The 26,936-nt window shown below is 51.9% G+C and overlaps 2 protein-coding genes and 1 pseudogene across 2 annotated transcripts; all 3 read right to left on the bottom strand.

Annotated features, from left to right (window-relative positions):
* Positions 1–5,237: 5,237 nt before the first annotated feature.
* Positions 5,238–8,816, bottom strand: LOC136467795 (probable fucosyltransferase 8). Its single transcript, XM_066466580.1, has 3 exons — positions 8,796–8,816; positions 8,394–8,709; positions 5,238–6,805 (listed from the first exon to the last, which is right to left on the bottom strand). The coding sequence occupies exons 1-3, from the start codon at positions 8,814–8,816 to the stop codon at positions 5,283–5,285; spliced, it is 1,860 nt and encodes a 619-aa protein (XP_066322677.1). The 3' UTR covers positions 5,238–5,282.
* A 445-nt stretch (positions 8,817–9,261) lies between these two features.
* LOC136467794 (probable fucosyltransferase 8) lies at positions 9,262–17,842 on the bottom strand (annotated as a pseudogene).
* Positions 17,843–25,698: 7,856 nt separating this feature from the next.
* LOC136464567 (cell number regulator 1) lies at positions 25,699–26,936 on the bottom strand. The gene is made up of 4 exons (XM_066463512.1): positions 26,692–26,936; positions 26,497–26,568; positions 26,191–26,403; positions 25,699–26,043 (listed from the first exon to the last, which is right to left on the bottom strand). Exons 1-4 carry the CDS (start codon positions 26,873–26,875, stop codon positions 25,952–25,954), a joined length of 561 nt encoding a protein of 186 aa, XP_066319609.1. The 5' UTR covers positions 26,876–26,936; the 3' UTR covers positions 25,699–25,951.

The raw sequence follows: 26,936 nt of genomic DNA, 5'->3' as shown, positions 1-26,936 counted from the left end.
TGACTAAGTCCCTGGCCCCCAGGGCGCGCACCGGCGCGACGGCGCGGGCACTGAGCCACTACGCCGGCCTCACCCGAACCTCTACGGTCTACCTAAGGGGTTGATAGGTACCTTGACGACAAGTAGAAACTACTGGAGGCGACACGGCGAGCAGAGGCGCAGTGACGAACTCCCTCCCCGGCGGTGGCTCCTGACCTGCAAAGGCGGACGTGTTCCCGTGAGCAACAGCGAAGGCGAGGCCAGCACACGAGCTAGCGAGCACCAGGGAGTACTCACGGTTACCTCTGAGTTGACGGTGCAGACGGAGATGATCTGAGCAAGGCTGGCCACGTGGGCTCGTGGTGGTGTGGTGGTGACCGACGGTGGCACTACCACGGCGGTGGGGCTGGCCTGCTGCGATGCTATGGCTGAGGTGCGTGGGGTGCTCAGGAGGATACGGCGAGACTGTGGGTGCACTAAATCGCTACGAGATGCACTGTAGGGCTGGCTCGCCGTTGGAGGACGTCGGCTCGGCCTTCTGGAGCCGATGACGTGGAATTACAAAATTCCGGTCATGTGCAAGGACACACACAGTAAGGTGGGGACGGGGCGCAGCCAGATGCCTAACGGAGCCGAGCCTAAGACGAATTGAAGTCTATGGCTATGGTTAAGGCGAATTGGGGGAAATCGCCACGGCGGCAAGGAGACAGTGGAGACAGGGGAGATCATGGCGCGGCATGGCTCGGACCTGCGGTGGTCGTCATTGCAATTACTAACGCGCACGGCCATGGGGAAGCAGTAGGGCGTGGCTCCAGGCGTCAGCCAGTAAGGCTTGGCAGCAAGCCAACGAGGCAACGGTACGGCGACGCAGCGGGCAGCATCCGACAAGGTACACAACGCGAGTGCGACGCGAGGTGACGGAGGGTAGACTATCGTCCAACGCGCAAGCAGCCACAGCGATGTCAACAGCACAGAACCGGCGTGGCGACGGCGGCGTGTAGCGCGGGCCCGGCGAGCTCTCGGCCAAAGCAGCGCAGAGCAAGACGTGCGCGTCGCGTCCCGACGGCAAGGAAACGTGGCCAGTGCTGGCGCGTAGGGCGAGCCAGACGTGGCGGCAGGCGAGCAGCAGTGGGGCAGTGGCCGCAGGCGAGCAGCAGCGGGGCAGGCGGCCAGGACGCGCAGGTCGTGCGCGTGCACGGCGCAGTGGGCGCAGCCGGGCGCGGCAGTGGGTGCTGGCATGCCAGCAGCGGGTGGTGACCGCGCCCGGGGCTTAAGCTAGGTGTCATGCACGCTTTTAAAGCAGTGAGAAACCTTGCACGAAAAGCTCCAATCGCTAAACTAATTGCTCGATGCACAAGACGGTTCATCAAACTACCGACCACAGTCATTACATCGCGCTACTTCTTAAGCCAATCGTTCCACAGAATTTGCCAAACATAGCATCGTCGGCCATTTTCGAAACATACGAGAACGACGTTGAACGAACGATCCCGCGTCGGAATCCAAACCCAGCCTACTCGAGGTACTAGCCAGCTAACCTTGTTCGACCACACCTAGTTTTATCGCCGTTGGCTACACGTTCTTTTAGCCCTTTTAGATTCCAGAACAATGCAATTACACAGTATTACATGAAACGTAACCATGGACTCACGTTTCGTACGAATGTTTCAAGTGTCGAACATCGAGTTATACTTCATGTCATACACATATGCACACAAATCCAGATGCTTACGAAATGTTTCAGCAAAATATTACAATGTAACACCAGGGTGTTACACCATCTAAGCTAGACGTGTAATAATATAAATTTACTCATCGATGGTAACTCGAAACACCGATAGTATCTTAGTTTTTTTTACATCCACACATGCAGCCTCATTAAATTTTTTTTTTAAATACGGTTCCACTTAACCTGTGTTCACTTAGTCGGACACACGATGCAAGTCCAATCCAACAACCAAAGTGATCGACTAGGTGAGGGCTCTGGTTCCGGTTGTCGACGAGGCGCTACGCGCAGCTAGAAAACCCCCCAAGATATGCTAACTTGTCTTCCTCTCGAAGTTCGATTTGAGCTACGCATAGTTTACATTCGAGTTTAGTATGTATTTGCTGAATATCTACAAATTTGGAGATAATTTGCTTGAACGTCTTAAAAAATGTAGGCAATCCAGAAATTTGTTGAATATCCATAAAAGTGTGGATACTCCACGCAGATGCATCGATGATCCGCAAAGTTGTAAATAATTTGTTTTAAATTGATCTGATGCAAGTTCGTTGTTTATTTTTAGGTCTATCTTCTATATATCACCCTCTCTATATGCGGCATGTCAATCTTTTCAATAGCACTTTATGTGACAACCAATAAGTTTGGTGAGGTACTTGTCCTAGGCGTGAACGATCCGTGCTAGGCGAAAACGAAGGGTCCATAAGCCGTTGGATGCTTCTGCCATCACTAAGCATGTAGATTCCTAGACAACAGAACCAGCAAGGAGTGCACAAGGACAGGGCGAAAAAGGAGGAGGATCCAATTGCCCCTTGGGAGGTAACGTGGTGCTCGGAGGCATCTTACGGCCTCTTCGGCACGATTTATGCCGGCTTCGGCTTCATCTATTTTACGTAAATCGAGGTACTGTAGTGTGAAACCGTTTTATAAGTCGATGTTAAAATAAACTAGAAGCCAGAAAAACTAGTTTTATAAGTCGATGTTAAAATAAACTAGAAGCCAGAAAAAACTAGTTTTTCTGGCTTCACCGGCTTTGGTTTCACCGGTAAAACCGTTTTGAATGAGCCCAAATGCGCTTTAGTTGTTAGCCCGATACAAAGCTGGGCAAGGCCACCAGCACCAACCGGGCACACCATAGCATGGTCGCGGCCACCCACCCACAACAGCAGCAAACCTTTCAGAGGCTTTGACTTTTTCATTTGGAGTTTAATTAGGCCGAATCTGGTGGCTGTAAGGATGTGTCCATGATCATATATTTTAGCAGTCCAGCCAGTAACAAGTGCTGAGGCATTGTGCAAGTCATCGAGCTGGATAGTCTGGCGAAGTGAACGAACGGAAAAACAGTGCCAGCAAAACTGTATCCAAACGCTCTCTTTACACATGGTCAACGGCAAGAATTTGGCCTGCAAGTGTTGACCTTTATCCACCTCGCCCGACCTCTAGGGGGTGGGCTCCACCTCACCCGATCACGTGGCCATGGGCTCCACCTCGTCCGACCTCTAGGGGCGGGCTCCGCATCACCTGACCCCCGAGGCCTTGGGCTCCGCCTCGCCCGACCCCTTTGGTGCGGGCTCCGTCTCGCCCGACGGAGATCCATACCATCGCCAACCACTCTAGGTCCAAGCGTATGGCCCTGAGTCAAAACTCTGACACCAAGGGAAAGACCGGCACGCCCTGATGTGACCCGCGGCCATGACGGGCCATACCTGAGGATTTACATCAAGTTCACTACGACATCCGTCGAGACGGAGTGAAGCGTCATGACCGGTGGATGACACCTGCGAATGGCGCCAGTGACGGACAGGACCGCGACGTGGAGCCGTCCCTTGTGACATCTATAGGGTCGATGGGACTCATATGAAGGAGAAGTAGGACCCGGCGATCCAGAGGCCTTCCTCTCTCTCGTTCTTCTCCTTTTCCTCTGCTATAGCCCGCGCTTTTCCTTGGTCTATAAAAGAGAAAGCAAGACGTCCCATGAAGGGGATCTCGAACCGATCGACCCATAAAGATCCGATACAGTTCCGCACAAGAGCACGACACGAACGTACAGCTGAGCAGCGATCGAGCTCTCAGCACCCACTCACTTCTTTCACCAAAGATTTGAGATCATTTCCCTCTCTCGCCCGTTTGTAACCCCTACTATAAACTTTCGGTGCTAGTAACACGAGCAACAGCGACAAACTGGACGTAGGGACTTTTTGTCCGAACCAGTATAAACCTCGTGTCATCTAAGCACAACATCTAAGCTAGACACGCAATGATATAAATTTACTTGTCGGTAGTAACTCGAAACATCGATAGTATCTTAGTTTTTTTACATGCACACATGCAGCCTCATTAAAATATTTTTTTTCTAAAATACGGTTTCACTTAACCTGTATTCACTTAGTCGGACACACGATGCAAATCCAATCCAACAACCAAAGTGATCGACTAGGTGAGGGCTCTGGTTCCGGTTGTCGACGAGGCGCTACGCGCAGCTAGAACCAACCCCCCCGCCCCCCCCCCCCCCCCCCCCCCCCCCCCCCCCCCCCCCCAAGATATGCTAACTTGTCTTCCTCTCCTCGAAGTTCTATTTGAGCTACGCATAGTTTACATTCGAGTTCAGTATGTATTTGCTGAATATCTACAAATTTGGAGATGATTTGCTTGAACGTCTTAAAAAATGTAGGCAATCCAGAAATTTGTTGAATATCCATAAAAGTGTGGATACTCCACGCAGATGCATCGATGATCCGCAAAGTTGTAAATAATTTGTTTTTAATTGATCTGATGCAAGTTCGTTGTTTATTTTTAGGTCTATCTTCTATATATCACCCTCTCTATATGCGGCATGTCAATCTTTTCAATAGCACTTTATGTGACAAACCAATAAGTTTGGTGAGGTACTTGTCCTAGGCGTGAACGATCGGTGCTAGGCGAAAACGAAGGGTCCATAAGCCGTTGGATGCTTCTGCCATCACTAAGCATGTAGATTCCTAGACAACAGAACCAGCAAGGAGTGCACAAGGAGAGGGCGAAAAAGGAGGAGGATCCAATTGCCCCTTGGGAGGAAACGTGGTGTTCGGAGGCATCTTAGTTGTTAGCCCGATACAAAGCTGGGCAAGGCCACCAGCACCAACCGGGCACACCATAGCATGGTCGCGGCCACCCACCCACAAAAGCAGCAAACCTTTCAGAGGCTTTGACTTTTTCATTTGGAGTTTAATTAGGCCGAATCTTGTGGCTGTAAGGATGTGTCCATGATCATATATTTTAGCAGTCCAGCCAGTAACAAGTGCTGAGGCATTGTGCAAGTCATCGAGCTGGATAGTCTGGCAAAGTGAACGAACGGAAAAACAGTGCCAGCAAAACTGTATCTAAACGCTCTCTTTACACATGGTCAACGGCAAGAATTTGGCCTGCAAGTGTTGACCTGTATCCAAACGGGTCCTTTTATCGGCAAAAATCAAACACGCTTATAAAACTCCTTTTAGGCGCCCTATCTCTAGTCTAGTGATAAGTTTGTTCTTTTGACAGCAAACCACGAAAACACACGAAGTATGCATTTATTTACACAAACTGCACTAAACGCTAAGGCTTAAGGGAACAACTTGAGGCCTTTGTGCTCGTCCTCACAGTGCCGGGCATAAGGCACTAGAGCTCCAATGTCAGTCCCCTCTGCTACTCCGCACATTTGTCGCGGCAGCGCCTGAAGACAGGGCTCGACCGTCTTTGATTGAACGCACGCCGGATCAGCATGTGTTTCGGGGGACGGTGGCCGCAGCAGCACCCAGGGGCGCACGCCGGCGAGCCCGTGCGCGATGTACCCAAACGTCGACACCGCGCTCGTTACGATGCGATCGCAGAAACTCAGCAGATATATCTCCGCCAGGGCCCTCTGGTTGTGGCCGCGCGCCTCCGTGCGCTGCTCCCTCTCGTGGCTCGGTTGGTGCACCTCCACGTACTCCCCGGTCTCCGTCGGGTTCGCGTAGTACACGCCCTGGATGCGCTCGTAGTAGTCGGAGAAGAGCGACGTCACCAGTACCGAGGTGAGTTTCGTCCTACTACTCTCCGGCGCCACGGCCGGCGAGGAGTGGTTCGCCTCGCCGTCCTTCCGCACGACCTTCGGCAGTAAGCCCTCTTGCTCCGAGCACCGGACAATCTGGCCGTACATGTTGTCGAACTGCACGGGCATCTCCGGGAAGACGCGCACCTGGAGGCCGACGCGCTCGTCGGCCCTGGCAAGGTAGGCCTCGTAGTACCTGCGCACCATGCCCCACACGTCGTTGGACGGGTGGAAGAGGTACCGGGCGAGGTGGTGGAACACGGCCTCCTTCTCTGGGAACAGCCGCTGGAGCTCGCGCTCGTAGGCCGGCATGAGGAAGAACATGGCCGCGAAGTACACGTCGGACTTGATCACCATCCAGTTGAACTTGGCGAGCACGAGCTGGTCGGCCTCGCAGAAGGCGGCGTCGGTGAACGACTGGATGAGGTCCAGAAACACGTACGCGGGCAGCCTCTCGGCGGAGACGTTGCGGTGGTCACCGCTTACGGCCCCCGCGTGGCGCATGTTCTTGTAGCTCGTCGGCGACCACATGGTGAAAGTGCCGGCGAAGTCGGTGATCGGGAAGTCGGCAGGGATCGTCCAGGAGCTGCCGGGGAAGGGCTCGCAGAAGAGGCCGTCGAATTCCTGCGGCGCGTGCACGAGCAGGACGCGGTCGGTGAGGAGCGCGTACAGGAACGTGGAGCCGAGCGAGAGCATGCGGTTGCCCAGGCCGTTGAACGGCGTCCACACGACGTACTGGCACTGGGAGCGCGCGGCGTTGCGGCCGGACCGCAGGTGCTCGACGGCTTCCTTGAAGAGAGGCCCGCTGGGTCCGCACCGCCTATGCCGGGCCTCGTACCGCCTGAGGCGCTCCACGAGGTACGTGGATGGGCGGAACGGTGACGGACGGCGGTAGTGAGGCGACGCGTACCGGGAACGGCACGACTGCTCCTCGAAGGCCGGCGAGAGGAGCCCGCCGATGAAGTGGTCTTGGTCGTGCCGAATCGGCGGCGCGTGCTCGGCGTTCAATCCTGCAGCCTCTGCTTCATCAGCATGGACACGCGACGCTGCGGAAACTGCACCGGTACAAATTAGTAGTATTATTTGAACGGCTTACGCTACAGAAATGGGCTGATCTAAAAAAGCCTACAAAATCTGCTCATTCCGTAAATGCACGTACAAGATTACAGCTCATGTAGCACAAGTGCACAACGTTGGTGGTTCAAAGGCGCCAGGATCTTAACTTTTATACGGATACGAATTGTGAGCTGTACTCCCATGCGGCAGCGGTTCCTTTTCAAAAATTATTTTCTTTAGAAAATAGATTAAAAATTCCGATTAAAAATAATAATGCCACATCAAATTTATTTCACTCTATCAAACAAACTGCTAACTTCTGTCCATCCATCTTTGTGCAAAAGCAGAACAGCGTTACAATTAGAGAGTTCAATATACTGCCAATGCCAACAAGGAGAGCATTTCGTATTCCACTCGTCCCCGAAGGTCTAGAAACAAATTTGGACGCACGGATACTGAAATATTACTACCTTGGTCCTAAAATATACAAGATTTTGAGTTGTTCTAAATTAAATTGTTTTTAAGTTTAACCTTATTTATAGAAAAAAAAACACACACAATAATGTTAACATGTCAAATTAGGTCTATTTGGCCTAGTTCCTACTCCAGCAGAAACTTCGGTCCAGGAGTTGAACCAAATACTTTAGAGGAGCCGTTTTGTAGTGATAGATGAGTCTGAGCTGTTTTAAGGTTTGGAGAACGAGCTGTAATTTGTGACTCATCCTCAAGTGCCCTGTCTCCTTCGGAAGAGCACTTTGAGAGGAGTCATACCAAGTATCAATTGACTACCCTAGACGTTGAGATTTTAAAGGTGAAACCTTTTCTATGCAAGACAGGCGGCAACAGTGGGCGTGTTCGGCAGGCATAGTACTCCCTCCATTACAAATTGTGAGTCGTCCTAGCTTTTCTAGATAAACACCTTTTATTATGTACCTAGAAAAGCTAAAACGACTTTCAGTTTGGAATAGAGGGATTACAAGGGAATAGAGTAATCGCGTCAAGCTTTTCTCTATGCCTGGAAATCATGTTGAATGGTGGTTTTCAGTTGTATTTTGAATCTGAAAATTTATGTTGCTTTAATCATATTAGATATTCTTCTTCCATCTTTATTTTCTTATTTCTTTCTATAATAGTTGTGTGTATTGTCTTTACGAACTCTAATTTAAATAAAGTTTTCTTTGTCTAAAAGAAATCAAATTAGTATTATTAGATACAAATGAAATAAATCTCATAATTATGCTAATATTCTTCTCTATGCAGAAAGAGAAGAGAATGTCGACTCAAAGTTACTGTAGCCGCCTATAAGACGGGTAGGGAAGGTTGTTGTCATGATGGTGACCAAGGGTATGTAATACGTATCTATATATTATACACGAAAGAAAAGCCACGAAATCGTGATGGATCACTGGATTTGTTGCATTCGATTTGTCTCATTTGTCAAACAGTTGGATTGCCATGTTGCTGTCGGAAATTACTTCCATGTGATGATCCTTTACCGTAATGTCATTTGTGCTAGCTCCAACATATGCGTGCGTGTCACGCACTACATGAGGAACGAACATGCTCATCGGGTTAGCAAATGGTTACCTGGTTTTTGGACGAACTCAGTAGCCTTCGGCGGCGTGAACGCCGACAAGCTTCCTCCGCCGCCGCCGCCGCCGATGCCGAGCAACAGAACGAGCAAGGTTAAGATGCCCAAGCACCCGACGAAGACCACCTCCGCCCGGCCCAGCGCGCGCCACCCACGCCACCGCCACTCCTTGTAGCATCCGTCCGCATTCCTCCCGGCGCCGAGCTCCGCGCCGCCGATCGCCACTTTGTGCGCTCCCCGCGGCGTTCGCGCCCTCGCCGCACGGCCCGCACCAGCTCTATCTTGGACGGGCATGCTTCCCGCCTCGCTGACCTAACAAGCATATACTACCACGTTATAATGATCGTATTCGGATATGCAGAAAGCTTCACGTTTTCTCAAGCCATTGTTAACAGTACCTTCCAGAGTCCAGACGCCATGCTGCAAAGGTAAGCACGGACGCGCGAGCTGACGGACCGTCTATATACAACACACATGACACAACTAGGGGAACGCTTGCTTGGCCAGCCTCACGGTGTTGCTTCTGTGACGCGCGTTTCGTCGCCTCCGCTCCCCGGTCCCGGCCGGCGCGACGAGGCATGTGACGGTGACGCGCCGGGGATCCGTTGCACGTGGATACTCCCAACTGGTGACGCATGGCAGTATACAAGTATACATGGACACCTGGCATTCCCCGTTGAGTTGCCGTTAATTCCTATACGCATGCCGTGAAGCGGTCGGGCGGGTCGCTGGTGGAACGCATGAACCGCCACGGAACGGGATCAATAAATAACTGTATGTTACTGTCGTCAACAATTTGCACTCCAGCGAGTATCTGTATGACAATGAAATTCAGGTAGGAGGAAGCGTCTCTAGCCGTCTATGTAGTGTATACACGCGATTTGTTTTCTCAAGAACGAATTTGAATACAGTACTGAAAGCCATTTCTGTAACTTTAATGGCACTTGTACAGGACTACAGGTAGGTACTGTACGTACCGTGTAATAAACGAATCTCGAAATGCCTAAAATTATTCCACAGGCCAGGTTCATCAGAAAGAGGAATTGGATCGTCGAGCTCGCTGCCCGTCCACTCAGAGTTAGCTATCGAACAACTTGAGGCCGAAGCCGACGTCCTCGCAGTGCCGGACGTACGGCTTGACGGCGGCCGCGTCGACGTCCCTCTTGGCCCTGCACCCGAGGATCGGCGGCGAGTGCAGGCACGGCTCCACGGACGTGGACCGGACGCACGCGACGTCGGAGGTCTCCCTGTTCCAGTCCGGCCGGAGCAGGATCCACGGCTTCACGCCGGCGAAGCTGTACGCGACGTAGCCGAAGGTGGACCAGGCGCTCATCGTGATCTTGTCGCAGTAGCTGAGCAGGTAGATCTCCGCCAGCGCCTTCTGGTTGTGCTCGTTCGACGTGTACTGCTGCTGCTCCTCGTGGCTAGGCTGGAACACCGCCACGATCTCCCCGCTCTTGGTGGGGCTCTCGTAGTACATGCCGCGGATCTTCTCGTAGTACCCCGAGTAGAGCGACGCGATCAGCACCGCCTTCACCTTCCCGTTCCCGGCGTCAGCGGTCGCGTTCGTCGTCGTCGTCTCGGCGGTACCGAGCTCCGGCAGCAGCCGCTGCTCCCTGATGCACCGCATCAGCTGGTCGTACATGTTCTCAAACTTGATCGGCTTCTCCGGGAAGATCCGGATCTGGAACCCGATCTTCTCGTCCACTCTGGCAAGGTACGCCTCGTAGTATCTCCTGATGATCCCCCAGACTCGGTTCGTCGGGTGGAAGAGGTACCGCCCCAGGTGATGGAACACGGCCTCCTTCTGCGGGAACATCCTGGCGAGCTCCGCCTCGAACATCGGCGTCAGGAACAGCGCCGGCGCGAAGTAGCTGTCGGACTTGAGGATCATCCAGTTGAACTTGCCGAGCATCGCCTGGTCCTCGTCGCAGAAGACGTTGTCCGACAGCTTCAGCTGGAACTGCTCCACGTGGAGGTACACGTACGCAGGCAGCGACGACGCCGGCACGCTGGCGGGGGTCGACGTCGTTGCGGACGACGTTGCTCTTGAGCATGTTGGCGTAGCTCTCCGGCGCGCCGATGTGGAGCTTGTGCGGGTTGTTCTGCGGGAAGTTGCGCGGGAGCACCCACGAGCTGCCCGGGAACGGCTCGCAGAAGAGGCCCTCCTGCTCCGCCGAGACGTGCATCAGGAGCACCCGGTCGGTGAGCAGCGCGTACAGGAAGGTGGACGCGATGGTGAGCATGCGGTTGCCCAGGCCGTTGCAGGGGAACCACACCACGTACTTGCACTCCGAGTCGTCGGCATTGTGCCCGGCCTTGAGCTGCTTGACGGCCCGCCGGTAGCGCTTCGTCCCCGGGCCGCACTTCTTGTGGTACGCCTCGTACTTCCTCAGCTTCTGCGCCAGGTAGGGGGAGAGCGGGAAAGGGGATGGCTTCCGGTACAGATTCGATTTGTAGCGGCTCTGGCACGAGGATTCGTCGAATGCCGCGGGCAGTAATCCGCCCAGAAGCTTATCCTGGGACACATATGTTGCCGTCGATGCAGAGACGTTTTTCAGAGGAACAGGTTCTGCAGAGAAGATTTTAAAGTGAATGAATGAGTTATCAGAGATGAATTGAAAAATGCAGGAAAAATGGAAATTCATTGCGAACATGTGTAAATTGAAGATTTTGGCCCAATGTGAGGCTGACAAGTGGGTCTTGGGGGCCACATGCTATCACTTTTTTTTAAACTCTGATAATTTTCTTTTTTGCGACCAACTTTGATAATCTCTATGACGGTATATGGACTAATAAAAGGGTACAAAAAAAATTAGCATACGCAGCAGCACGGATTCTGGAAAATTTAACTGATAATTTCTCTATTTGAATGTCTATATACGGTGTTGTCTTATGATCAATCATTTCATTGTTCACAACCACATAAGAAAGACCCACATATCTTTATTTTCATGAAAGCAATTGGCTAGATGCTTTTCTTATTGTGGACAGAAACAGAGCCATCGAGCTTCAGCCTATTCGGTTGGCTGGTTCGTATCATTGCTGGTTCGTGAAGAAGTACTGCTGGCTGATTTGTGTGAGAGAAAAAATACTGTTTCGGCTGAAAATTTACGATCGTTTACGACAAGTCACAGCCAAACTAACATGCTGCTTATAGTCAACAAGAAATGAGACTTGAGAACAAAGTCAAAACCATTTTTCCAGGGGAGCTCGGCTAGTCCGAATTTTTTACTTTTTAGCTCTTTTTTCGAAAATTTCTTACAAATAGACTCTTGGCGGAAAGAATTCAGAAAATGGACTCTAGCTCGACGCCATCGATGCTGGCGCCGAGCTCGGCGCCATCGTCCCTGGCGCCGAGCCCCTGGGCTAGGGCAAACTTACATGGAAGGAAGCTCGGCGCCAGCCACTCTGACGCCGAGCCCGGCGTGGTTGACGCTGGCGCTGTTGACGCTGGCGCCGAGCATGCAGACGCCGTGAACGACGTGTTCGAATTCGCAAGGCTGTTGCGATCTCATCCACACGGCGCAGCGCCGCCGTAGGGGCTCGATCCCGTCAGCCCGAACACTGTCTACAGCCTCATCACATGCCTCTCAGGCGCCGAGATGTGGAACTACGCCGCTCGCCTCGCCGTCGCGGCAGTGGAGCTGCCCAGGACAAGGTGCCGAGCTCCACGGGTGCGCACAACTCCAGGTGCGATACGGTAACGCCGCCTTTCTTTGGAGTTCGGAGTAGTGGACATGTCGCCGACTCCTTGACGTGCTCAGCGCCAGGGCCGGATGGCCCCTAACAACATCTCCAGCTAGTCGAGTCTGGGTACTCGACTGCTCGGGCGCCGCTGATTAACTCCAAGACGAGTCCACGGAGCTCCCGTGGCCAACGCCGGCTCAACGAGTCCACCGAATAGAAGAGCATCCATTGATTCAGCTCAGCTTTGCTCATTCGAATTATGTTCAGATCTGGGCACAAGATACTAGCAAATAGTGGCTGATTTTTGGCGTCTACTACTTGCATTTGGATTTTGATTTCTCAAATCCCTTCTCGCAGAGTAGAGACTATACTACTGCTTCTCCATTCTTTTTTTCAGGGTTGAGAAATAATTCATGCAAACCAAACACAAATGTTCCCAGAATTTCCTGGCAAATAGACATTGGGAGATGATGTGGTCAGCGTCTTCAATCGCTGCATACCCCGTGCTGACTGAAGTTCTGTAGACATGCCCTGCCTACACGTTGTGAGAGTCATCTTCGAAACATGTATTAAGCTGCACATGTCCAAGCTCCGTTGCTGCCTCGGCAAACTCAGCACTGGCTGCTCTGGATAGGCAGGGGTGTAGTGTGTTTCGAAGGCCACACTGCATTACTGACTTGACAGAGATCTGAATCTCGGGCGTGAGTGAAGAGCGCTGGAAAGGTTGTTGAAAGGGGATTTTCCCTTAACCAGTTATCCAGCCAAAATGATGTCGAAGCACCATCACCAACCATCTATCTGTCCAGAACCGATTTTTCTCACCATTCCCTGCTATGGCATATCTACTGTAATATTGAAGAGGGCCTGAGCCTTGCGGGGGACTTGTACCGAAAGACTAGCCCATGGTCTTAATGGATCGGTTTTCTCAGCCCACAGCCAACGAATCCTTAAAACGCTGGATCCCAAGGCCACCATATTCAAGAGGCCGCTGCACCCTTTCCCAAGCCACCAAACAACTACCACCATTAGCCTAAAACTGCATGCTCGGCGCCAGCGTCAACGGTGCCGAGCTCGGCGCCAACGTCTACGGCGTCGAGCTCGGCACCAGCCACTCTGGCGCCGAGCTTCCTTCCATGTAAGTTCGCCCCAGCCCAGAGGCTCGGCGCCAGGGACGATGGCGCCGAGCTCGGTGCCAGCATCGATGGCGCCGAGCTAGGGTCTATTTTCTGAATTCTTTTCGCCAGGGGTCTATTTGTGAGAAACTTTCGAAAAAAGGGCTAAAAAGTAAAAAATTCGATCAGCTAGTTGAGTTGATGGAGCTCGATTTGACATGCATGATCATATTTTTTTAATTTATTCTAAGGTTTAATAACATTTTTTAGTGGCAGGCAACATGCTTATTGACAACAAACGTCTATAGAAACAAGATCTGTTGGCTCAGTCATTTATAGGTGATTATAAGGGAAGGATATATCTACGTGTATTGCAACTAGTAAAAGAGGAGAGAGAGAAAAAGAAGCGGTCAAGTCCCATGCTAAAAAAAACGTCTCCTTCTCACCTAAATATGGTAGCAACCAAATACGGCAGACAATGAAGTGCAATTCATCACTTCCTAACAGTGGGCTTATTTGGACTTGGAAAGTAATTAGGTCCTGTTTGGATGCAAAATATTTTGAAGTATCAGAGAAGTACTATAGTTTTACAAAATACTTTGGTTTTTAAAAACTAGAGTGAAATACACTGGCGGTCCTTTAACTTGTCGGCCTGTGCCAGTCCGGTCCACGAACTTGCAAACACGGAAATTTGACCCCTGAACTTGTCAAATTGTTCACCGCAGGTCCATTTTCCATCCGGCGCGGCCTCCCGGCGACGTGGCAGTGCCAGCGTGGCGGACGAAGCACGTGAGCCGCACGTTTCAATAACGAAGAGGCTGCCCAGCGCGTGAGCAGACCTCCAGCGCGACGACGCGCGAGGGCGGTGGCGCACACGTGCATCGCGACGGCGCGTGGCGGACATGGTCGGCGTGAGCGGACGCAGGCAGTCGAGCGCGGCGCCCCTAGAAACCCACGTTGCGGGAGCCGGCGGAGCTGCTGCTACTGATGCGGCGCAACAGCTTTCGGCACGTCACGAAGGCTGCGAACCGGGCGAGCTCCCTGACGGGGAGGATGCGCGGCGCGAGGCGCGTCATGTTGGCGGCGAAGGCTCGGACGGTGACCTTGGGGAGCGACTGCTGAGGCTGATGCCGACGAGGCCGTTGCTATCCTCGCGCTGCATGATGGCCGAGTGCGCGGCGGCGGCGGCGGCGACGGTGGTGCGCTCCACGACGCGGAGCTCCATCTTGACGCGCCCGCGGAGCGCCGGGTCGGTGGTGAGCAGCACGGCCGAGCCGCCGCAGCGAAAGAGGCAGTGGCCCAGCATCATGGACCTGTCGACACCCACGTAGCAGTTGGGCGTGATGCACTCCGTGGAGACGACGAGCGCCAGCGTCGGGCGCCGTGGGGACTGGGACCGGGACCGCACATGCATGGTGCTCCGGGCGAGGTCCACGACGACGAGCACGGGGGCGCATCCCAACCCGGAGAGGTTGTAGGCCGCGACGTCGTCTCTGTTCGCACGCTAGCCTGCGCGGCCGTCGGAGCTCGCCTACGCTGGAGGTCTACTCGCGCGCCTCCGCTGGTTCGCGCCGCCGTAGGAGCTCGCTCACGCCGCTGCCCTTGAGCCATCGCGCAGATGTGTTAAGGATGAGCTTCCGGTTCCACCGGTGCCGGAGAGGGCCTAGACGTGCTTTGTCCGTGGGGAGCTCCAGCTCCAGGAGGTGGAACACAATTGAGTCCACCGTCGACACCACGGAGTGGCCCCGCCCTGGCCGCCAAGGCAGCGGCGACAACCGCATGAACCCGCCGCGCTCCAGCACCGTCTGCAGGTAGCTGTACTCGGGGTCCTCCTCCAGCGGCGGCGACGAGGAAACGCAGGCGTGGGCCGAGCAGCAGTCCGTCGGCAATGACGACGACGACGACGTCGGCGCGAACGCCGGCCACGCCGCGGGCTTCTTGATACGCGTGGCGAAGCGCTCGCACCCGTCCGGTTTCCTTGCTCGGGTGGGCGACGGGTCGAGTGGCGGCGGTGGCCGCGATGGCTTCACCCGATGCGGTGGCGGAGGGGACGATGGCTGCTGCTGCCGCCGCCTCGGCGCCAGTGCCACCCTAGGGCTGTCATGCTTCTCCTTGTTGTTAAAGCAGCTCTGCCTCTTCGTTATTGAAACGTGCGGCTCACGTGCTTTGTCCGCCACGCTGGCGTTGCCACGTCGCCAGGAGGCCGCGTTGGATGGAAAATGGACCTGCGGTGAACAACTTGATAAGTTCAGGGGCTTATTTTCCGCGTTTGCAAGTTCGTGGACCGGACTGGCACAGACCGACAAGTTAAAAGGCCGCCAGTGTATTTCACTCTAAAAACTATTAGGTATTTGGATGCAACAAATCTTGTAGTCTCTAAAACCATGGTTTTGTCAAAACTGTAGTCTTTGTGGAGTTTTAAAAACTCCACTCATGACCTCTTTTTTCTAAACCATGGTGTCTGTTTGGCTTATAAAATACTACAGTTTTTAAAAACCACATTATCCAAACAGACCCTCAGTATTTTTCTTTAAAAAACAGTACATTGTCATAATAAGGTTGTCGGGGACCAATACTAGGGTACCCGAAGAGGAGGAGCTAATGGTCATCAATATTGATTCATCTGAGCAGTCAAGAGCGTGACTACAGCTCCAACCAACCCCAGGCGCGCGGGCTCCGCCTCACCCGACCTCTAGGTCGGGGGCTCCGCCTCGCTCGGCCTCTGGGTCGGGAGCTCCGTCTCGCCTGACCCCTCAGGCGCGGCTCCTGACGGAAGCCTGTACTGCCGCCAACCACTACGGGCCATAAAGTACAACCCAAGGTCAAACTTCTGGCATGGTGCAGGGAGCGGGCACATCTTAACATGACCCGTGCCCGCGACATGTCACTCCAGGGAACTCACATCACCAACAGTGACGGACGTGTGGTCACTATGCTACCTACTCCGTGTACGACCGCTGACCAGCGCGCTGGTTGGCAGCATCGCCCGTCGGGACGGAAAGGGACGTCACGACCCGCTCACAACGCCGGGGCATGGCATCAGCGGCGAACAGGCGCACGTGCGCATGTAGCCGTCCCTGTCACCATCTGCAGTGTCGCGTGGGACCCGCATAAAAGGAGAAGAAATGCTCGGCGGTCCTGGAAGCCTTCCTATCCTTGGCTCTTCTTCCTCTTTCTCTCTATGTAACCTGCTCTTTCCCTTCGTCTGTAAAAGGGGAAGCAGAACGTCCCAGGAGGGAGGACGACGGTTCACCACTCTACACGGCCTGTAGACATCAAAACACACGCCCAATGAACTGGACATAGGGACTTTCTCTCCGAACCAGTATAAACCTCGTGTTCTCTAAGCACACCATCCGAGCTAAACGCACAATATTAAAAATTTACTAGTTAGTAACTCGAAAATATTAAAAATTTACTAGTTAGTAACTCGAAACACCGACAAAGGTCTTGGTTAAGGCTACTTTAAGAATAACAGTTTGGTCTCCTAAAGCCAGGGACCACTCAAGCAAAAACCTAGGCCCGTCTAGAAGAGAGAACACTGAACACACACCCGGCATTTACGCAGAAGTCTTTGGAAGGAACTGTGGTGAGTGATGAGGCAGGACAAGATCCGGGCAGTGATGCATCATGCGCCGTCGTGATGGCATCACGACGCCTCCCACACGCTGAGTCGCTGACACAACAAACAGGATCGCCTCTGTACATGTCCACAAACTCACTGTTGCAGTGTTGCTGCACGCAGCAAGTCGGATCTGAATTTTCGATCCTGGCCCAAATAAAACTGCTCGTTCATGAAGTAGCAGATCAGCCATCCGATCACAACTCCGGACGCAGAATTCATGTGCGGTGTGCTCCGCCATGGCCAATTGGCCATAATGCCAGCGTACCATACAAAGTACCACGAACGAATCAACGATGACGTCTTCTAGAATCGGACGCTGAGCTACCTCCTGACAAAACGCCAATTCGCGTTTGGCCATTGACGAACAGAGAGGCGGGGAGAATTGCATACTACAGCGTCTCCCCGTTCATAGGCCAACGGCCAACCCCGTCTGAGAATCCGGGGCGGGAAACGCGAGAATTCTCAGTTCCCACGCACGGCCTCCGGTCAACGAGCTAACGTGCGACGTGATCCCCGAAATTCACAGGCCAAAACGGAGTGCAGAGGACAGGACGCAGGAAGCTTACTTTGGCCCTGAGGCGTCGCGCCGCGGTCGCCGGCGTCCACGTGGCGGCCGACGGCGGGCTTGGAGAGGACGGGCGGAGAGGAGGTAGCAGACGACGACGACGACGAGGACGACGAAGGGAAGGGGCAGCTGCCCCAGAGGCCGCCGAAGACGAGGAAGAGGAGAGGCAGCGTGAGGAGGAAGCCGACGAGCACCATCTCAGGGCGGACGCCGGAGCCGCGCCACCCGCCGGCACGCTTCTTGTCGTCCTCGGCCGGAGCCCGAGGGCTCCGTGACCACTTCACGTCCATCTCCCCCTCTCCCTCTCCCTCTGCTCAGCTGCTGCCTCTTGTTATGTTAATTGTATAAAAGCTCTCGTTTTGATCCGTGTGTCGACGGCTTTCTTGTGCCGTCTTCTCTCCTCCTCCTTGGAGTTGGAGGCTTGGAGCTGGTCAACCTGGTGGAATGGAAGCTACGGGGCGGGGGGGCTTGAAATGGATGGAGAGGGAGTGACGCCGACGTGTGCCCGATCAACGATCATACATCGGGAGCACTATTCCGTAACTCGTTGGATTCTGCAACGCAGACCACTTATTCTATTCGCTAATTCGCATTTGCGTGTACTTAAACTGCTGTGTGTACTCGCGCGGGAGTTGTTAGCTAGGCTTGCTTATCGTTGAATTAGTTAGTTTGTGGGTCACTGTGATGGGAACGATCGAGGAACAATTTTCTATTGCTTCTGCCGGTTCCATACAAAAGTGTTTGCTCTTTCTAGCCTAACTGTAACTTTCTTGAAAGTTCATCTTTTGACTCTGTATTTTCTTCTGAAGCAACACATCTGAGTCGTCCCTGCTTACAAACATGGGCGGTAACCGAGCTACCTGTACTGAAACTCTTGTCAAGAAAGGTATGATCTTTGGATCCTTCTTATTATTCATCTATTTATTTTTTTTTGGAACGGAGACACTACCTGAGGCTGTGTTTAGTTCGTGAATTTTGAAAATTTGACTACCGTAATACTTTCGTTTTTATTTGGCAATTAGTGTTCAATCATGGACTAATTAGGCTCAAAACATTCGTCTCGCAATTTTCAACCAAACTGTGCAATTAGTTTTTTTCGTCTACATTTAATGCTCCATGCACGTATCGTAAGATTCGATGTAATAACTACTGTAGCACTTTTTAGGAAATTTTTTGGGAGCTAAATAAGCACTGAGTTGTACTAGAAAGCAGGAAATGTGCAGCACGATGCCGCATTTGGGACTCTGCACTCTGAAGGGAGGGCATATGTACACATGCTATGCTTCTGCAGGTTGCAGGGTCACGAGTCACAACTGTCAAATTGCCCGCACTGTCCTTTCTCCTTTGCAGGAATTGATAGCTCCATCTCCGTTCTCCGATCAAGGCCATGCTGCCAGGTGCCATGCGTGCGCTGGGATTTCTACCTCCGCTACCCCCACTGCCCCACATGGTTTTGGTAGTTCGTGATTGTGACGTCCTGCACTAATATCTCGTCACTAGTTTTTGTGAGATTGGATTCATCGGGACAGGACGGCTTCGCAAAGGACATGTGATTTGATTCTTCCATAGAGGTTTACTTCGTTTTCATGGGCTGCTAAATTGCAGATCAGCTAGCATCGGCTCTATTATTGGAGCTTAGTTCAATGGTGGTAGGTAGGTGGAGTGGACATCTGAATCCTTCAACGCCAACGAGCTGCGAAAATGACAGAATCAACCCTATTCTAGTGGTGCAGTACGTATGTATACTTCCTTTCAGCCATTCTTGAGAAAGTGACCGTATTCGTGTGTGTATATATACTTCTTGAATACTTCAACATCCTAAAGCTCGTCCGTCACCATCACCATCAGGGAGAAAGCCAAAGCTCAGGCCGCACATAGGCAACTTGTTGCGTAGGTGGGGCAGCTTGGCCTGGGGCTGAAGCTGAACTATGCATCGGTTAGTTGTGTCATTTTCACTCTGCGTGAGGTGTCCATCAGACGGGCCATTGCACGATAAAAAATGCAGTACAGAAGTGCGGAGACTGTCTCCAGAAGCTGAAGCTCCGTGATTTCTGCGCAGACAGGCTCGGCCTTCAGAGGAGGAGCGATCTCCCATCAACCTGCCATGTGTCCATGAGTCCATTTGATAACTGACAACATGCTAGATTCACTCAGCTTGTTTCGAGGCAGTACACTTACCGCTCGCCGCTGAAGGATTTTTCCCGACGAATCCAAGGAACCATGTGCAATGGTCAGTGCTGCATCGCTACTTTCCTAACTTGCAGAGTATACACTAATGAAGAATGTCTTGTAGAACCATAAGCCGTCAACATAAGCGCAACTACGCATAATTAGTTCAGCTTGTACGCGATCACGGACCATCAGATGCTGCTGCCGTGGTTTCATCATCGTGTCTGTCTCGTCGGTGAGCGAGCATAATTGCAAGAACGCGTTGCAACGCCGCCTGGACCTGGACCTGTCTGGCTACGGGGAGCTTGACAGGACCGCATCATGTCGCTGCACAAGTGCCGACTGCCCACATGGCTTGCCGCTTGGCGCCTGGCAACTTCCATTGTGTGCAGGACAGAGAGAACAGGTGAAGGGATGGGTCGCCCGTCGCCGCGCGCTGGAAGCACGGAGCCGTCAACCATGGGTGCATCAGTGCATGATGATTGATGAGTGCGTCACAGCATCAGTGCATGGGCAGGCGGAGCGCCGGAGGCGGAACCCTTGCCGCGCGGCAAGGCGATCGGGGAGCCAGGACCAGGAACCTCTGTGGCAGCGGGGTCGCCAAGACCACCCGGCGCCGCGGCGCGTGCTCGCAGGGCCCAAAGGCTTAACCGCCTAGACAGCATCATGGTTTAAGAGCCCTTGTAAAAAGCCCAATATAAACATGAGATGATGGGATCGTGCGGGGGACATCTGTGGTGGCCCGCTGCTGTATTGGACCGTACCTGCACCTGTGTATGATGGGCGCCTTGTTTCCTCCATATTTTTTTTTTTGACGCCTAGTATCTGCTCATGTACGTGTGCCCTGCACACCCACAGCACATACACAAACACATACACATACAAAACTACTCAGATCACTGGCGCGTCCTTTATGAGATCACGGGATGGGATCCATCCATGCCTTCTTAAGCGACGGGCGCAAGAGCCAACGGAATTTATTAGGGGCGAACCCCGACGAGAGGTGCAGGTGCGATTCCGGCGAATCGAACTCACGCCGGCTGAGCACACCGCCTGTGCTAGCCACCAGAGGGCTGCTCAGTTCTCTTGTTTCCTCCATATTACTACTAGCTAGAACTAGCCCAACCGCTCGACCTTTCTTGCTCCTTCGTTCACAACTGTAGTAGCGAAAAGGGAAACTCCCGATTCGGTTCGTGCTTGCCGGTTCCTGTGCCTCCGGTGGCCTTCCGAGCTCCAATGGTCCAATTATAGATACCTTCATATAATAAGTAGTTTTATGTAAGTTAGGGTTAGTTTTATCCATGACAGTGCAGGTACTACATTCCCATAGGATTTCTGCTTCCTTCCTCTGCTTCTACGGTAAGGATGTGGCATCTATGGTCTTCTCCGACGAAGCAGTAGTGCAGTTGCTCATACTTCCTTAGAAGGGAAGGCTTCTTCTACCCATCTGGCGAGGTTGCCTTGTTCGTTCAGTGATCTCAATGCGTCTTGACTTTTCGGGTGCTGCATGCTGTGGCTTCAAAAACTGTATTGACCTTTAGGCCATACCTTGTCAGCTGAGGATGTCTTAGCTCTGGTTCCTTCGATCCAATTTGGCGTCAACTATAAATTGTAGATCGCGTCAATCTCTAAAGTTTTGATACAAAGTTTGTATTCACCAGATTTCATAAAAAGTTATGGTTCTTCGTATATAAGAGAGAGACCACCTCATATGTGATCCCATTGTCACACTAGCAAAACCATCCAAGAAATTACTTTGAAATGGTAAAGGAATATTTTGTCCGGTTTTGAAAATTAAGGTATGCATGTTGTCTTTGTCCAGTATTAGAATTCATTTTTTTTAGGCTCAGCAGTTAGTTTAGGGTTGGAAGAAACGAATGGTCAGGGCAGGGGGTGTTGAATTTGGCTCTAAAAATATAGATAACAAATCTTAGTCTATGTAAAGTCTAAACCGTAAAAAATGTTGTCCTAAGTGTTTCTATAAGGCAAATTAAAGAGTCCTTAGGGCCAGCAAGCTACACATGTCCTTAGAAAAGTTAACACTAAGGATAAGGTTCTTAGAGTGCGGAAAGTAAACCTATGCTAAATACCTCTACCAAGCATCCTAGTTGTCACACAAAAAGACTTGCAATCATCAAACGTACAAGCAAGAAAATAAACGAGCAATGCAAGGAGACAATCGACTTTCCTCCCCATGGTTTTGGATTGATGCCACAACCTCCTAATCCACGTTGGAGCACCTAAGGGTGCGATTGGTTTCCTTCATCGAGGCTCGCTGCGATGATGGCTTGATTGGTTAGCCGTAGAAGCACTTCACACGCTTCTGATATGCAAAATCAGCCTATAAGCCAGGCTCCGAGAAACAAGATTTCCTTCTGTTTCTGTGAGGCCTGGCTCACAGCATGCCTCCTCTGTTAGAAAGTTCTAAACTCTAGGTGTAGATCTAGCGGGTAAAGAACATCTGTTGCTGTACCTTGGTAGCTAGTGCGCCCGCAGCGACCGGAGATGAAGTGCAGTCGCAGTCCCTACGGCGATGCGAGGTACAGCATCCCGGTGGTGGCATTACAGAGGTGACGGCGGAGTCGGTGGGGTTTTCCATCGCTGGCAGCACCCTTCTTTAGATCGGATTAGTGTTTCTCTGTAGGTGGTTACGGCGGCTCAGGTCAACCTCATAGTTCGAGCCCTAATCCCCACCTCTCTTTATATAGTGTTGTGCGACAGGGGCCCACCAACCATATTAGGGTTGTGCGCCCCGATCAGGGCGTAGATCCAAGGGCCCAATAGACCGTTGGTGGAGATCAACTAACATCCTCGTGTTTATGGCGTGCACCAGATAAGAGCGTAGTGATACAGGACAATGGGCCAACCAAGAGAGCAGTAATAGGCACAACTAGAAAGACTAGCGCGGCTTTGCCGCGCCCTCTATCGAGGGCTAGTACAGAATTTAAACTTACCGATGATGCTTATGGTGTCGATATGGGGTCATAGGAAGCGTTGAGGCCTTTGAAATTTGCATTCGTCCCTTGAGTCGCTAATGTTAGAACCGGTACTCTTTTGATTGCTGCAGTTCTAGGTGTGATAGTGATTTGTATAAATTAATTTTGACTACAATAAGAAATTTTATTATACTACCATAACATAGGAGATTTAGGTCTAAACATTGAGAGGAAGAGAAATTTTATTTTATAAGCTGAATATGCAATTGATATTTTCGTAAAGAATATTCAGTTGCAGACCACTTAGAAAGCATTTAAAGAATAATACAAAACAATAACTATGTTTGTTTGACTTACCTTAGAAAGCATGGTCTGATGCTGTTGCATTTAAAGTGATTCTTTTCTTTTACTAATCACTCTTAAACTAATACCATTAGGAGCTTGTTCCCACCTCTGAATTCTTTCCCGGTTCTAACCTACAATTTGTCAGAGTTATGGCAGAAATTGATTATGCTGCCAAACAGATGTGCCTTTTCTATTGCTGGCACTTTTATGTGGCCACGTGTTGTGATCACTTATCAATCATAAAATTGTTGGCCCTTCTATAGCAATGGGAGGTACTGAAAAAATTGTGCAATCTTGACAACGAGGAACAAGATCATGGATTAGCCTAGCAGAACTGAGTAGTTGCTCCAGAGATAGTACTGTGATTGTCATAAATAAGGAAGTAACATAAGTCTCACTCTATTTAAAAGAAATATTATACCGAATTCATTTAAAACATGCAATGGCATATCTATTCTTATTTCAACAGAGTTACATAGCAGCAATCAACAATATTTGAGAAAACATTTATAGGTGGGAATATATAGATCAAGGCAGTTTAGAGGACGCTCACTGACTGACATAGCATCACCATCTCAGTATTTAGAATGCTTAACTGAAAAATGATTTAGCTGTCAAATTTTAACCGAGGAAAATGTCAATTAGTCTCTGGTCACTACTTGTAGTTTGATACAGCTGCATAATTTGGCACGTAATCCACCTGAACTGTTGCAGGAAAAAAAAAGAAGGTGAAATAAAAATGGAGACTGTTAGTAGTACAAGTAAATTGGGAGGGTCACTCCTCTTACTGAAATCAAACACGAACGGGATTAAAACCATAATCATTGCGGCACTCAGAGGAACGAATACTTACTGCTCCCAAGGAAGAGTAGGAAGGCATCGTCCCCGGCGTATTCGCCCCAGAAGACCTTGCACTAGTCCGTGCCTCCTTGGCGTGGTTGTCGTGCGAGGGCCAGCGAGCGAGCGAGCCTCTGTCCAGGTGGAGACCGTAGAACTTTTGTGTCGATGGCCGCCGGCGGGAATCATCTGCGATGGCCAGGTGCAGACGCAACGGAGCGTCGGCCCGCCTGCGCGCCGCGGCCCGTGCGCCGCCGTGCCACAACCCGTCTGCAGCCCTTCTCCCTCGCTACGGGCAAGGGCGGCCGACCATGGGGACAAGGCGTTTATCCGGCGCAGGTGCGGGCGGAGGGCCGAAGGCTACAGCGCGGCTCAGTCAGACAGGCAAAATGGCCATTCGGCTCGCGTGTGCCGCTGCGCTGGTGAGCTCGCCGCCTCTCCGGTCGACCATGCCCGCGCCGGTGGCCCTCGATGGTTACTCGCGCAGTCGCGTTGCCGCCCTGCTCATCGACGTCGACTGCGCGAATGGGACGACGCATCGAGAAGATTCGCGAGGCTCCGAGAATGCGATGAAACGGGCGGAGACCCGAACCGATCCAACATCGGACGGCATCCGTCGCAAGTCAGTCAGATCGAACGGCCAGGGACTAACGGGCGACGTGGCCCGATCCACAGGCCTGCTTTTGGAGGCAGGATTCCTATGTAGAGATGGGCCAACCAAATTGCTTCCCCCCAACGCTTGGGTAGATGGATCTGATAACAAAACAAATGACTACTACATCAGTTAAATTAGGCTATAGGGGGCCAAATGTCTAGGACCAGACAAATTATATTGGGAAGGAAACCAATCACACCCTAAGCGTGTGTTGGATGGAGTGTTGAAGTGGGTTGGGTTGGGCGAACTTCTTTTTAGGGGTGTTTGGTTTGGAGTTCACAGGGGTTGGGTTCATCCCAGGAGGAAGTATTCCCAGTAAGGCCCCGTTCGTTTCCTGCGGGAATGACCCCAAGAAGAATTCCTGGCTGGATTCGTTACTTAATTTATATAAGAATTTTCTTGGCCGGAACGATTCCTGGCGTGATACGTCCGAACCGAACGAGGCCTAAGGGCCTGTTCGGTTGTCACAGATTGAACTCCTCGAATTATTCCAACCAGGAATGTTGTGCTATTTTGTACTATATTTGATCACCTGGAATGAATCCTGTTGGAACGATGGTTAAACGAACGAACCCTAAACGTGGGTTCATCTGATTCCACCGAAATGAAGAAACCGTCCCGACCCACTTCTTGTGCTTCGTGGGTTAGGCAAGCGAGGGTGCGCACAGCTGGAGCGAGCCGAGGAGTAGCGTCGCACGTGGCTAGGGAGCAGCTTGGGAGGCATGCGCGGGCGGCGCGCGTGGCCGAGCGGAGGAGCCACCCGCCGCAGCCATGGAGAGGAGGCAGCAGAGGAAAAAGGAAGAGAATAAGAGGGGAGGATGACATGTAGGCTCCACACGTCACCTACCTCATCCCACATCCATTAACCTTCAAACAAAACAGAGAACTGGAGTGAACCGGAGATGGATGCAACCCGGAAAAAAAAACCCACATCGTCCTCTGTAAAACACACACTAAGGGCCCGTTCGCTTCCAGCCTGGAATGGCTTAGAACTGTTCCGGGCCTGGAACCATTCTATATTTTGTACTGGGCTGGAAATATTCCTGGCCGTTCCAGGCCGGAAATGCCTAACCGAACGGGCCCTAAGTCACCAGGACTTAAGTCCAGCTATCCTAAAAAAAGACTTAAGTACTGCTCTACTGGTGAATACCCAAATTTCAATACAACTTGCGCTTTAACGCCCTATTTGGCTAATGGTTTCTGCAACTGATAAACCGATTGATGTTATTTTGTTACGAAAGAAAAACATTATACCATGGCTGATAAGCTGCACATCAAAATCCAGCCTTACATGAGATAGATGCTAACTGACAAAAAAAAAACATCGTCCTCGATCAAACACACGCTAAGTCACCGAGACTTAAGCCCCGCTCTCCTAGTGAATACCCCAATTTTAATACAACTTGCACCTTAAATCCACGTCAGTAGAATATATATATATGTTACAGATACCACCCACACGAGTCACACCAAACTTAAAAAGCAGTGTCCTCCACACGACTCCAGACGAGAAAGGGAAAAAAGCTAGATAAATTACATAGGTTCAAGGAAATAAAAATAAATTACATAGCAACACCAAAGGACCATGAAAGCAAGCGCTGCCCATTTCGCATCCATCACCTACCTAATCATGCCGAGCGGTATGGCCGGCGCCCCCATCACCGTGCCGCCGGCAACTCCTCGCCTCTGCCGGTCCATGTTGGCCTCCCAACCTTCGCACGTACAGGTACGAGTACGACACATCAGTGTTCGGTAGGTATGGCTATGAGCACAAACAACAAAAAGCTGCTCGCGTCCAAGCAAACTGGCCAGCAGCACTGAGAACTCGAACTGAAGCAAAGCAAGTGCTGCACACTTACCGATCCCCAGGTCGAAGCCGCGGTTCTTGAGCTCGCGGTACTCTTGGCACAGCGCCAGGTGCTCGCAGCAGCAGTGTACCAGGAAGTCCGGGCACTCCCCTTCGTCCACGTCGTACTCGGCCCTCAGCTTGGACCGGTAGAGGCACGAGTAGAGGCACCCCATCCCCGTCGAGGCGCAGATGAGCCCATAGATCAGTCCACTCGCGAGACATGCTGCCAAGCCAGAGTTTTGCGGCGGTGAATCGGTTGAGTTGTTTCAGAGATTAAGAACCAGAGGAAGCTGAGACTGAGAAGAGATCGACTCACGGCAGGTGCCTTTGTCCACGATATCAGCGATCTGCCCGAACGTGATGCAGGGGCACAGGCATGTGATGAGACCTGAGCGCCATGGAAGAAACGCATGTCAAGTGGCAACTAACTGAGCTCGAATCGCCACAGGACTGCTATGAACTCTGGCTGGAGAAGAAGAAGAGGAAGCGGGGGAACGAAGGGATGACTTACAGTTCCCCGGGTCGTCCATGCAGTGGAAAAGGCCGGTGGACCATTTCCTCAGCCCGCCGCCGGGGCGTGAAGGGTTCATGTTCGCCCCGTGCTGCTGCCGGTACGCTGCCGGCGGCGGCGCCGTTGGCGGAGCCCCGGAGCTGCCGAATTTGTTATACGCGTCCGGAGGGGCCGACGGATACATTGCTTGGGCGAACAAATTTGTTTATGCGAACTGCAACGCGCTGCTTTTAATGATTCTGCCG

Source organism: Miscanthus floridulus, chromosome 7 (assembly GCF_019320115.1).
Source record: "Miscanthus floridulus cultivar M001 chromosome 7, ASM1932011v1, whole genome shotgun sequence".
NCBI lineage: Eukaryota > Viridiplantae > Streptophyta > Magnoliopsida > Poales > Poaceae > Miscanthus > Miscanthus floridulus.
The sequence above is the reverse complement of the archived record's forward strand: the minus strand, read 5'-3'. Positions and strand labels throughout refer to the sequence as shown.

Excerpts from the sequence above, each read along its gene's own strand:
- LOC136467795 (XM_066466580.1), bottom strand. The coding sequence starts at position 8,816 with ATGGCGTCTGGACTCTGGAAG. Across the intron at positions 8,710-8,795 it reads TGGCGTCTGGACTCTGGAAG|GTCAGCGAGGCGGGAAGCAT; the intron begins GTACTGTTAACA and ends TATGCTTGTTAG. Across the intron at positions 6,806-8,393 it reads TGAGTTCGTCCAAAAACCAG|TTTCCGCAGCGTCGCGTGTC; the intron begins GTAACCATTTGC and ends GTACCGGTGCAG.
- LOC136464567 (XM_066463512.1), bottom strand. The coding sequence starts at position 26,875 with ATGTATCCGTCGGCCCCTCCGGACGCGTATAACAAATTCGGCAGCTCC. Across the intron at positions 26,569-26,691 it reads CATGGACGACCCGGGGAACT|GTCTCATCACATGCCTGTGC; the intron begins GTAAGTCATCCC and ends CATGGCGCTCAG. Across the intron at positions 26,044-26,190 it reads CGGCTTCGACCTGGGGATCG|GTTGGGAGGCCAACATGGAC; the intron begins GTAAGTGTGCAG and ends GTACGTGCGAAG.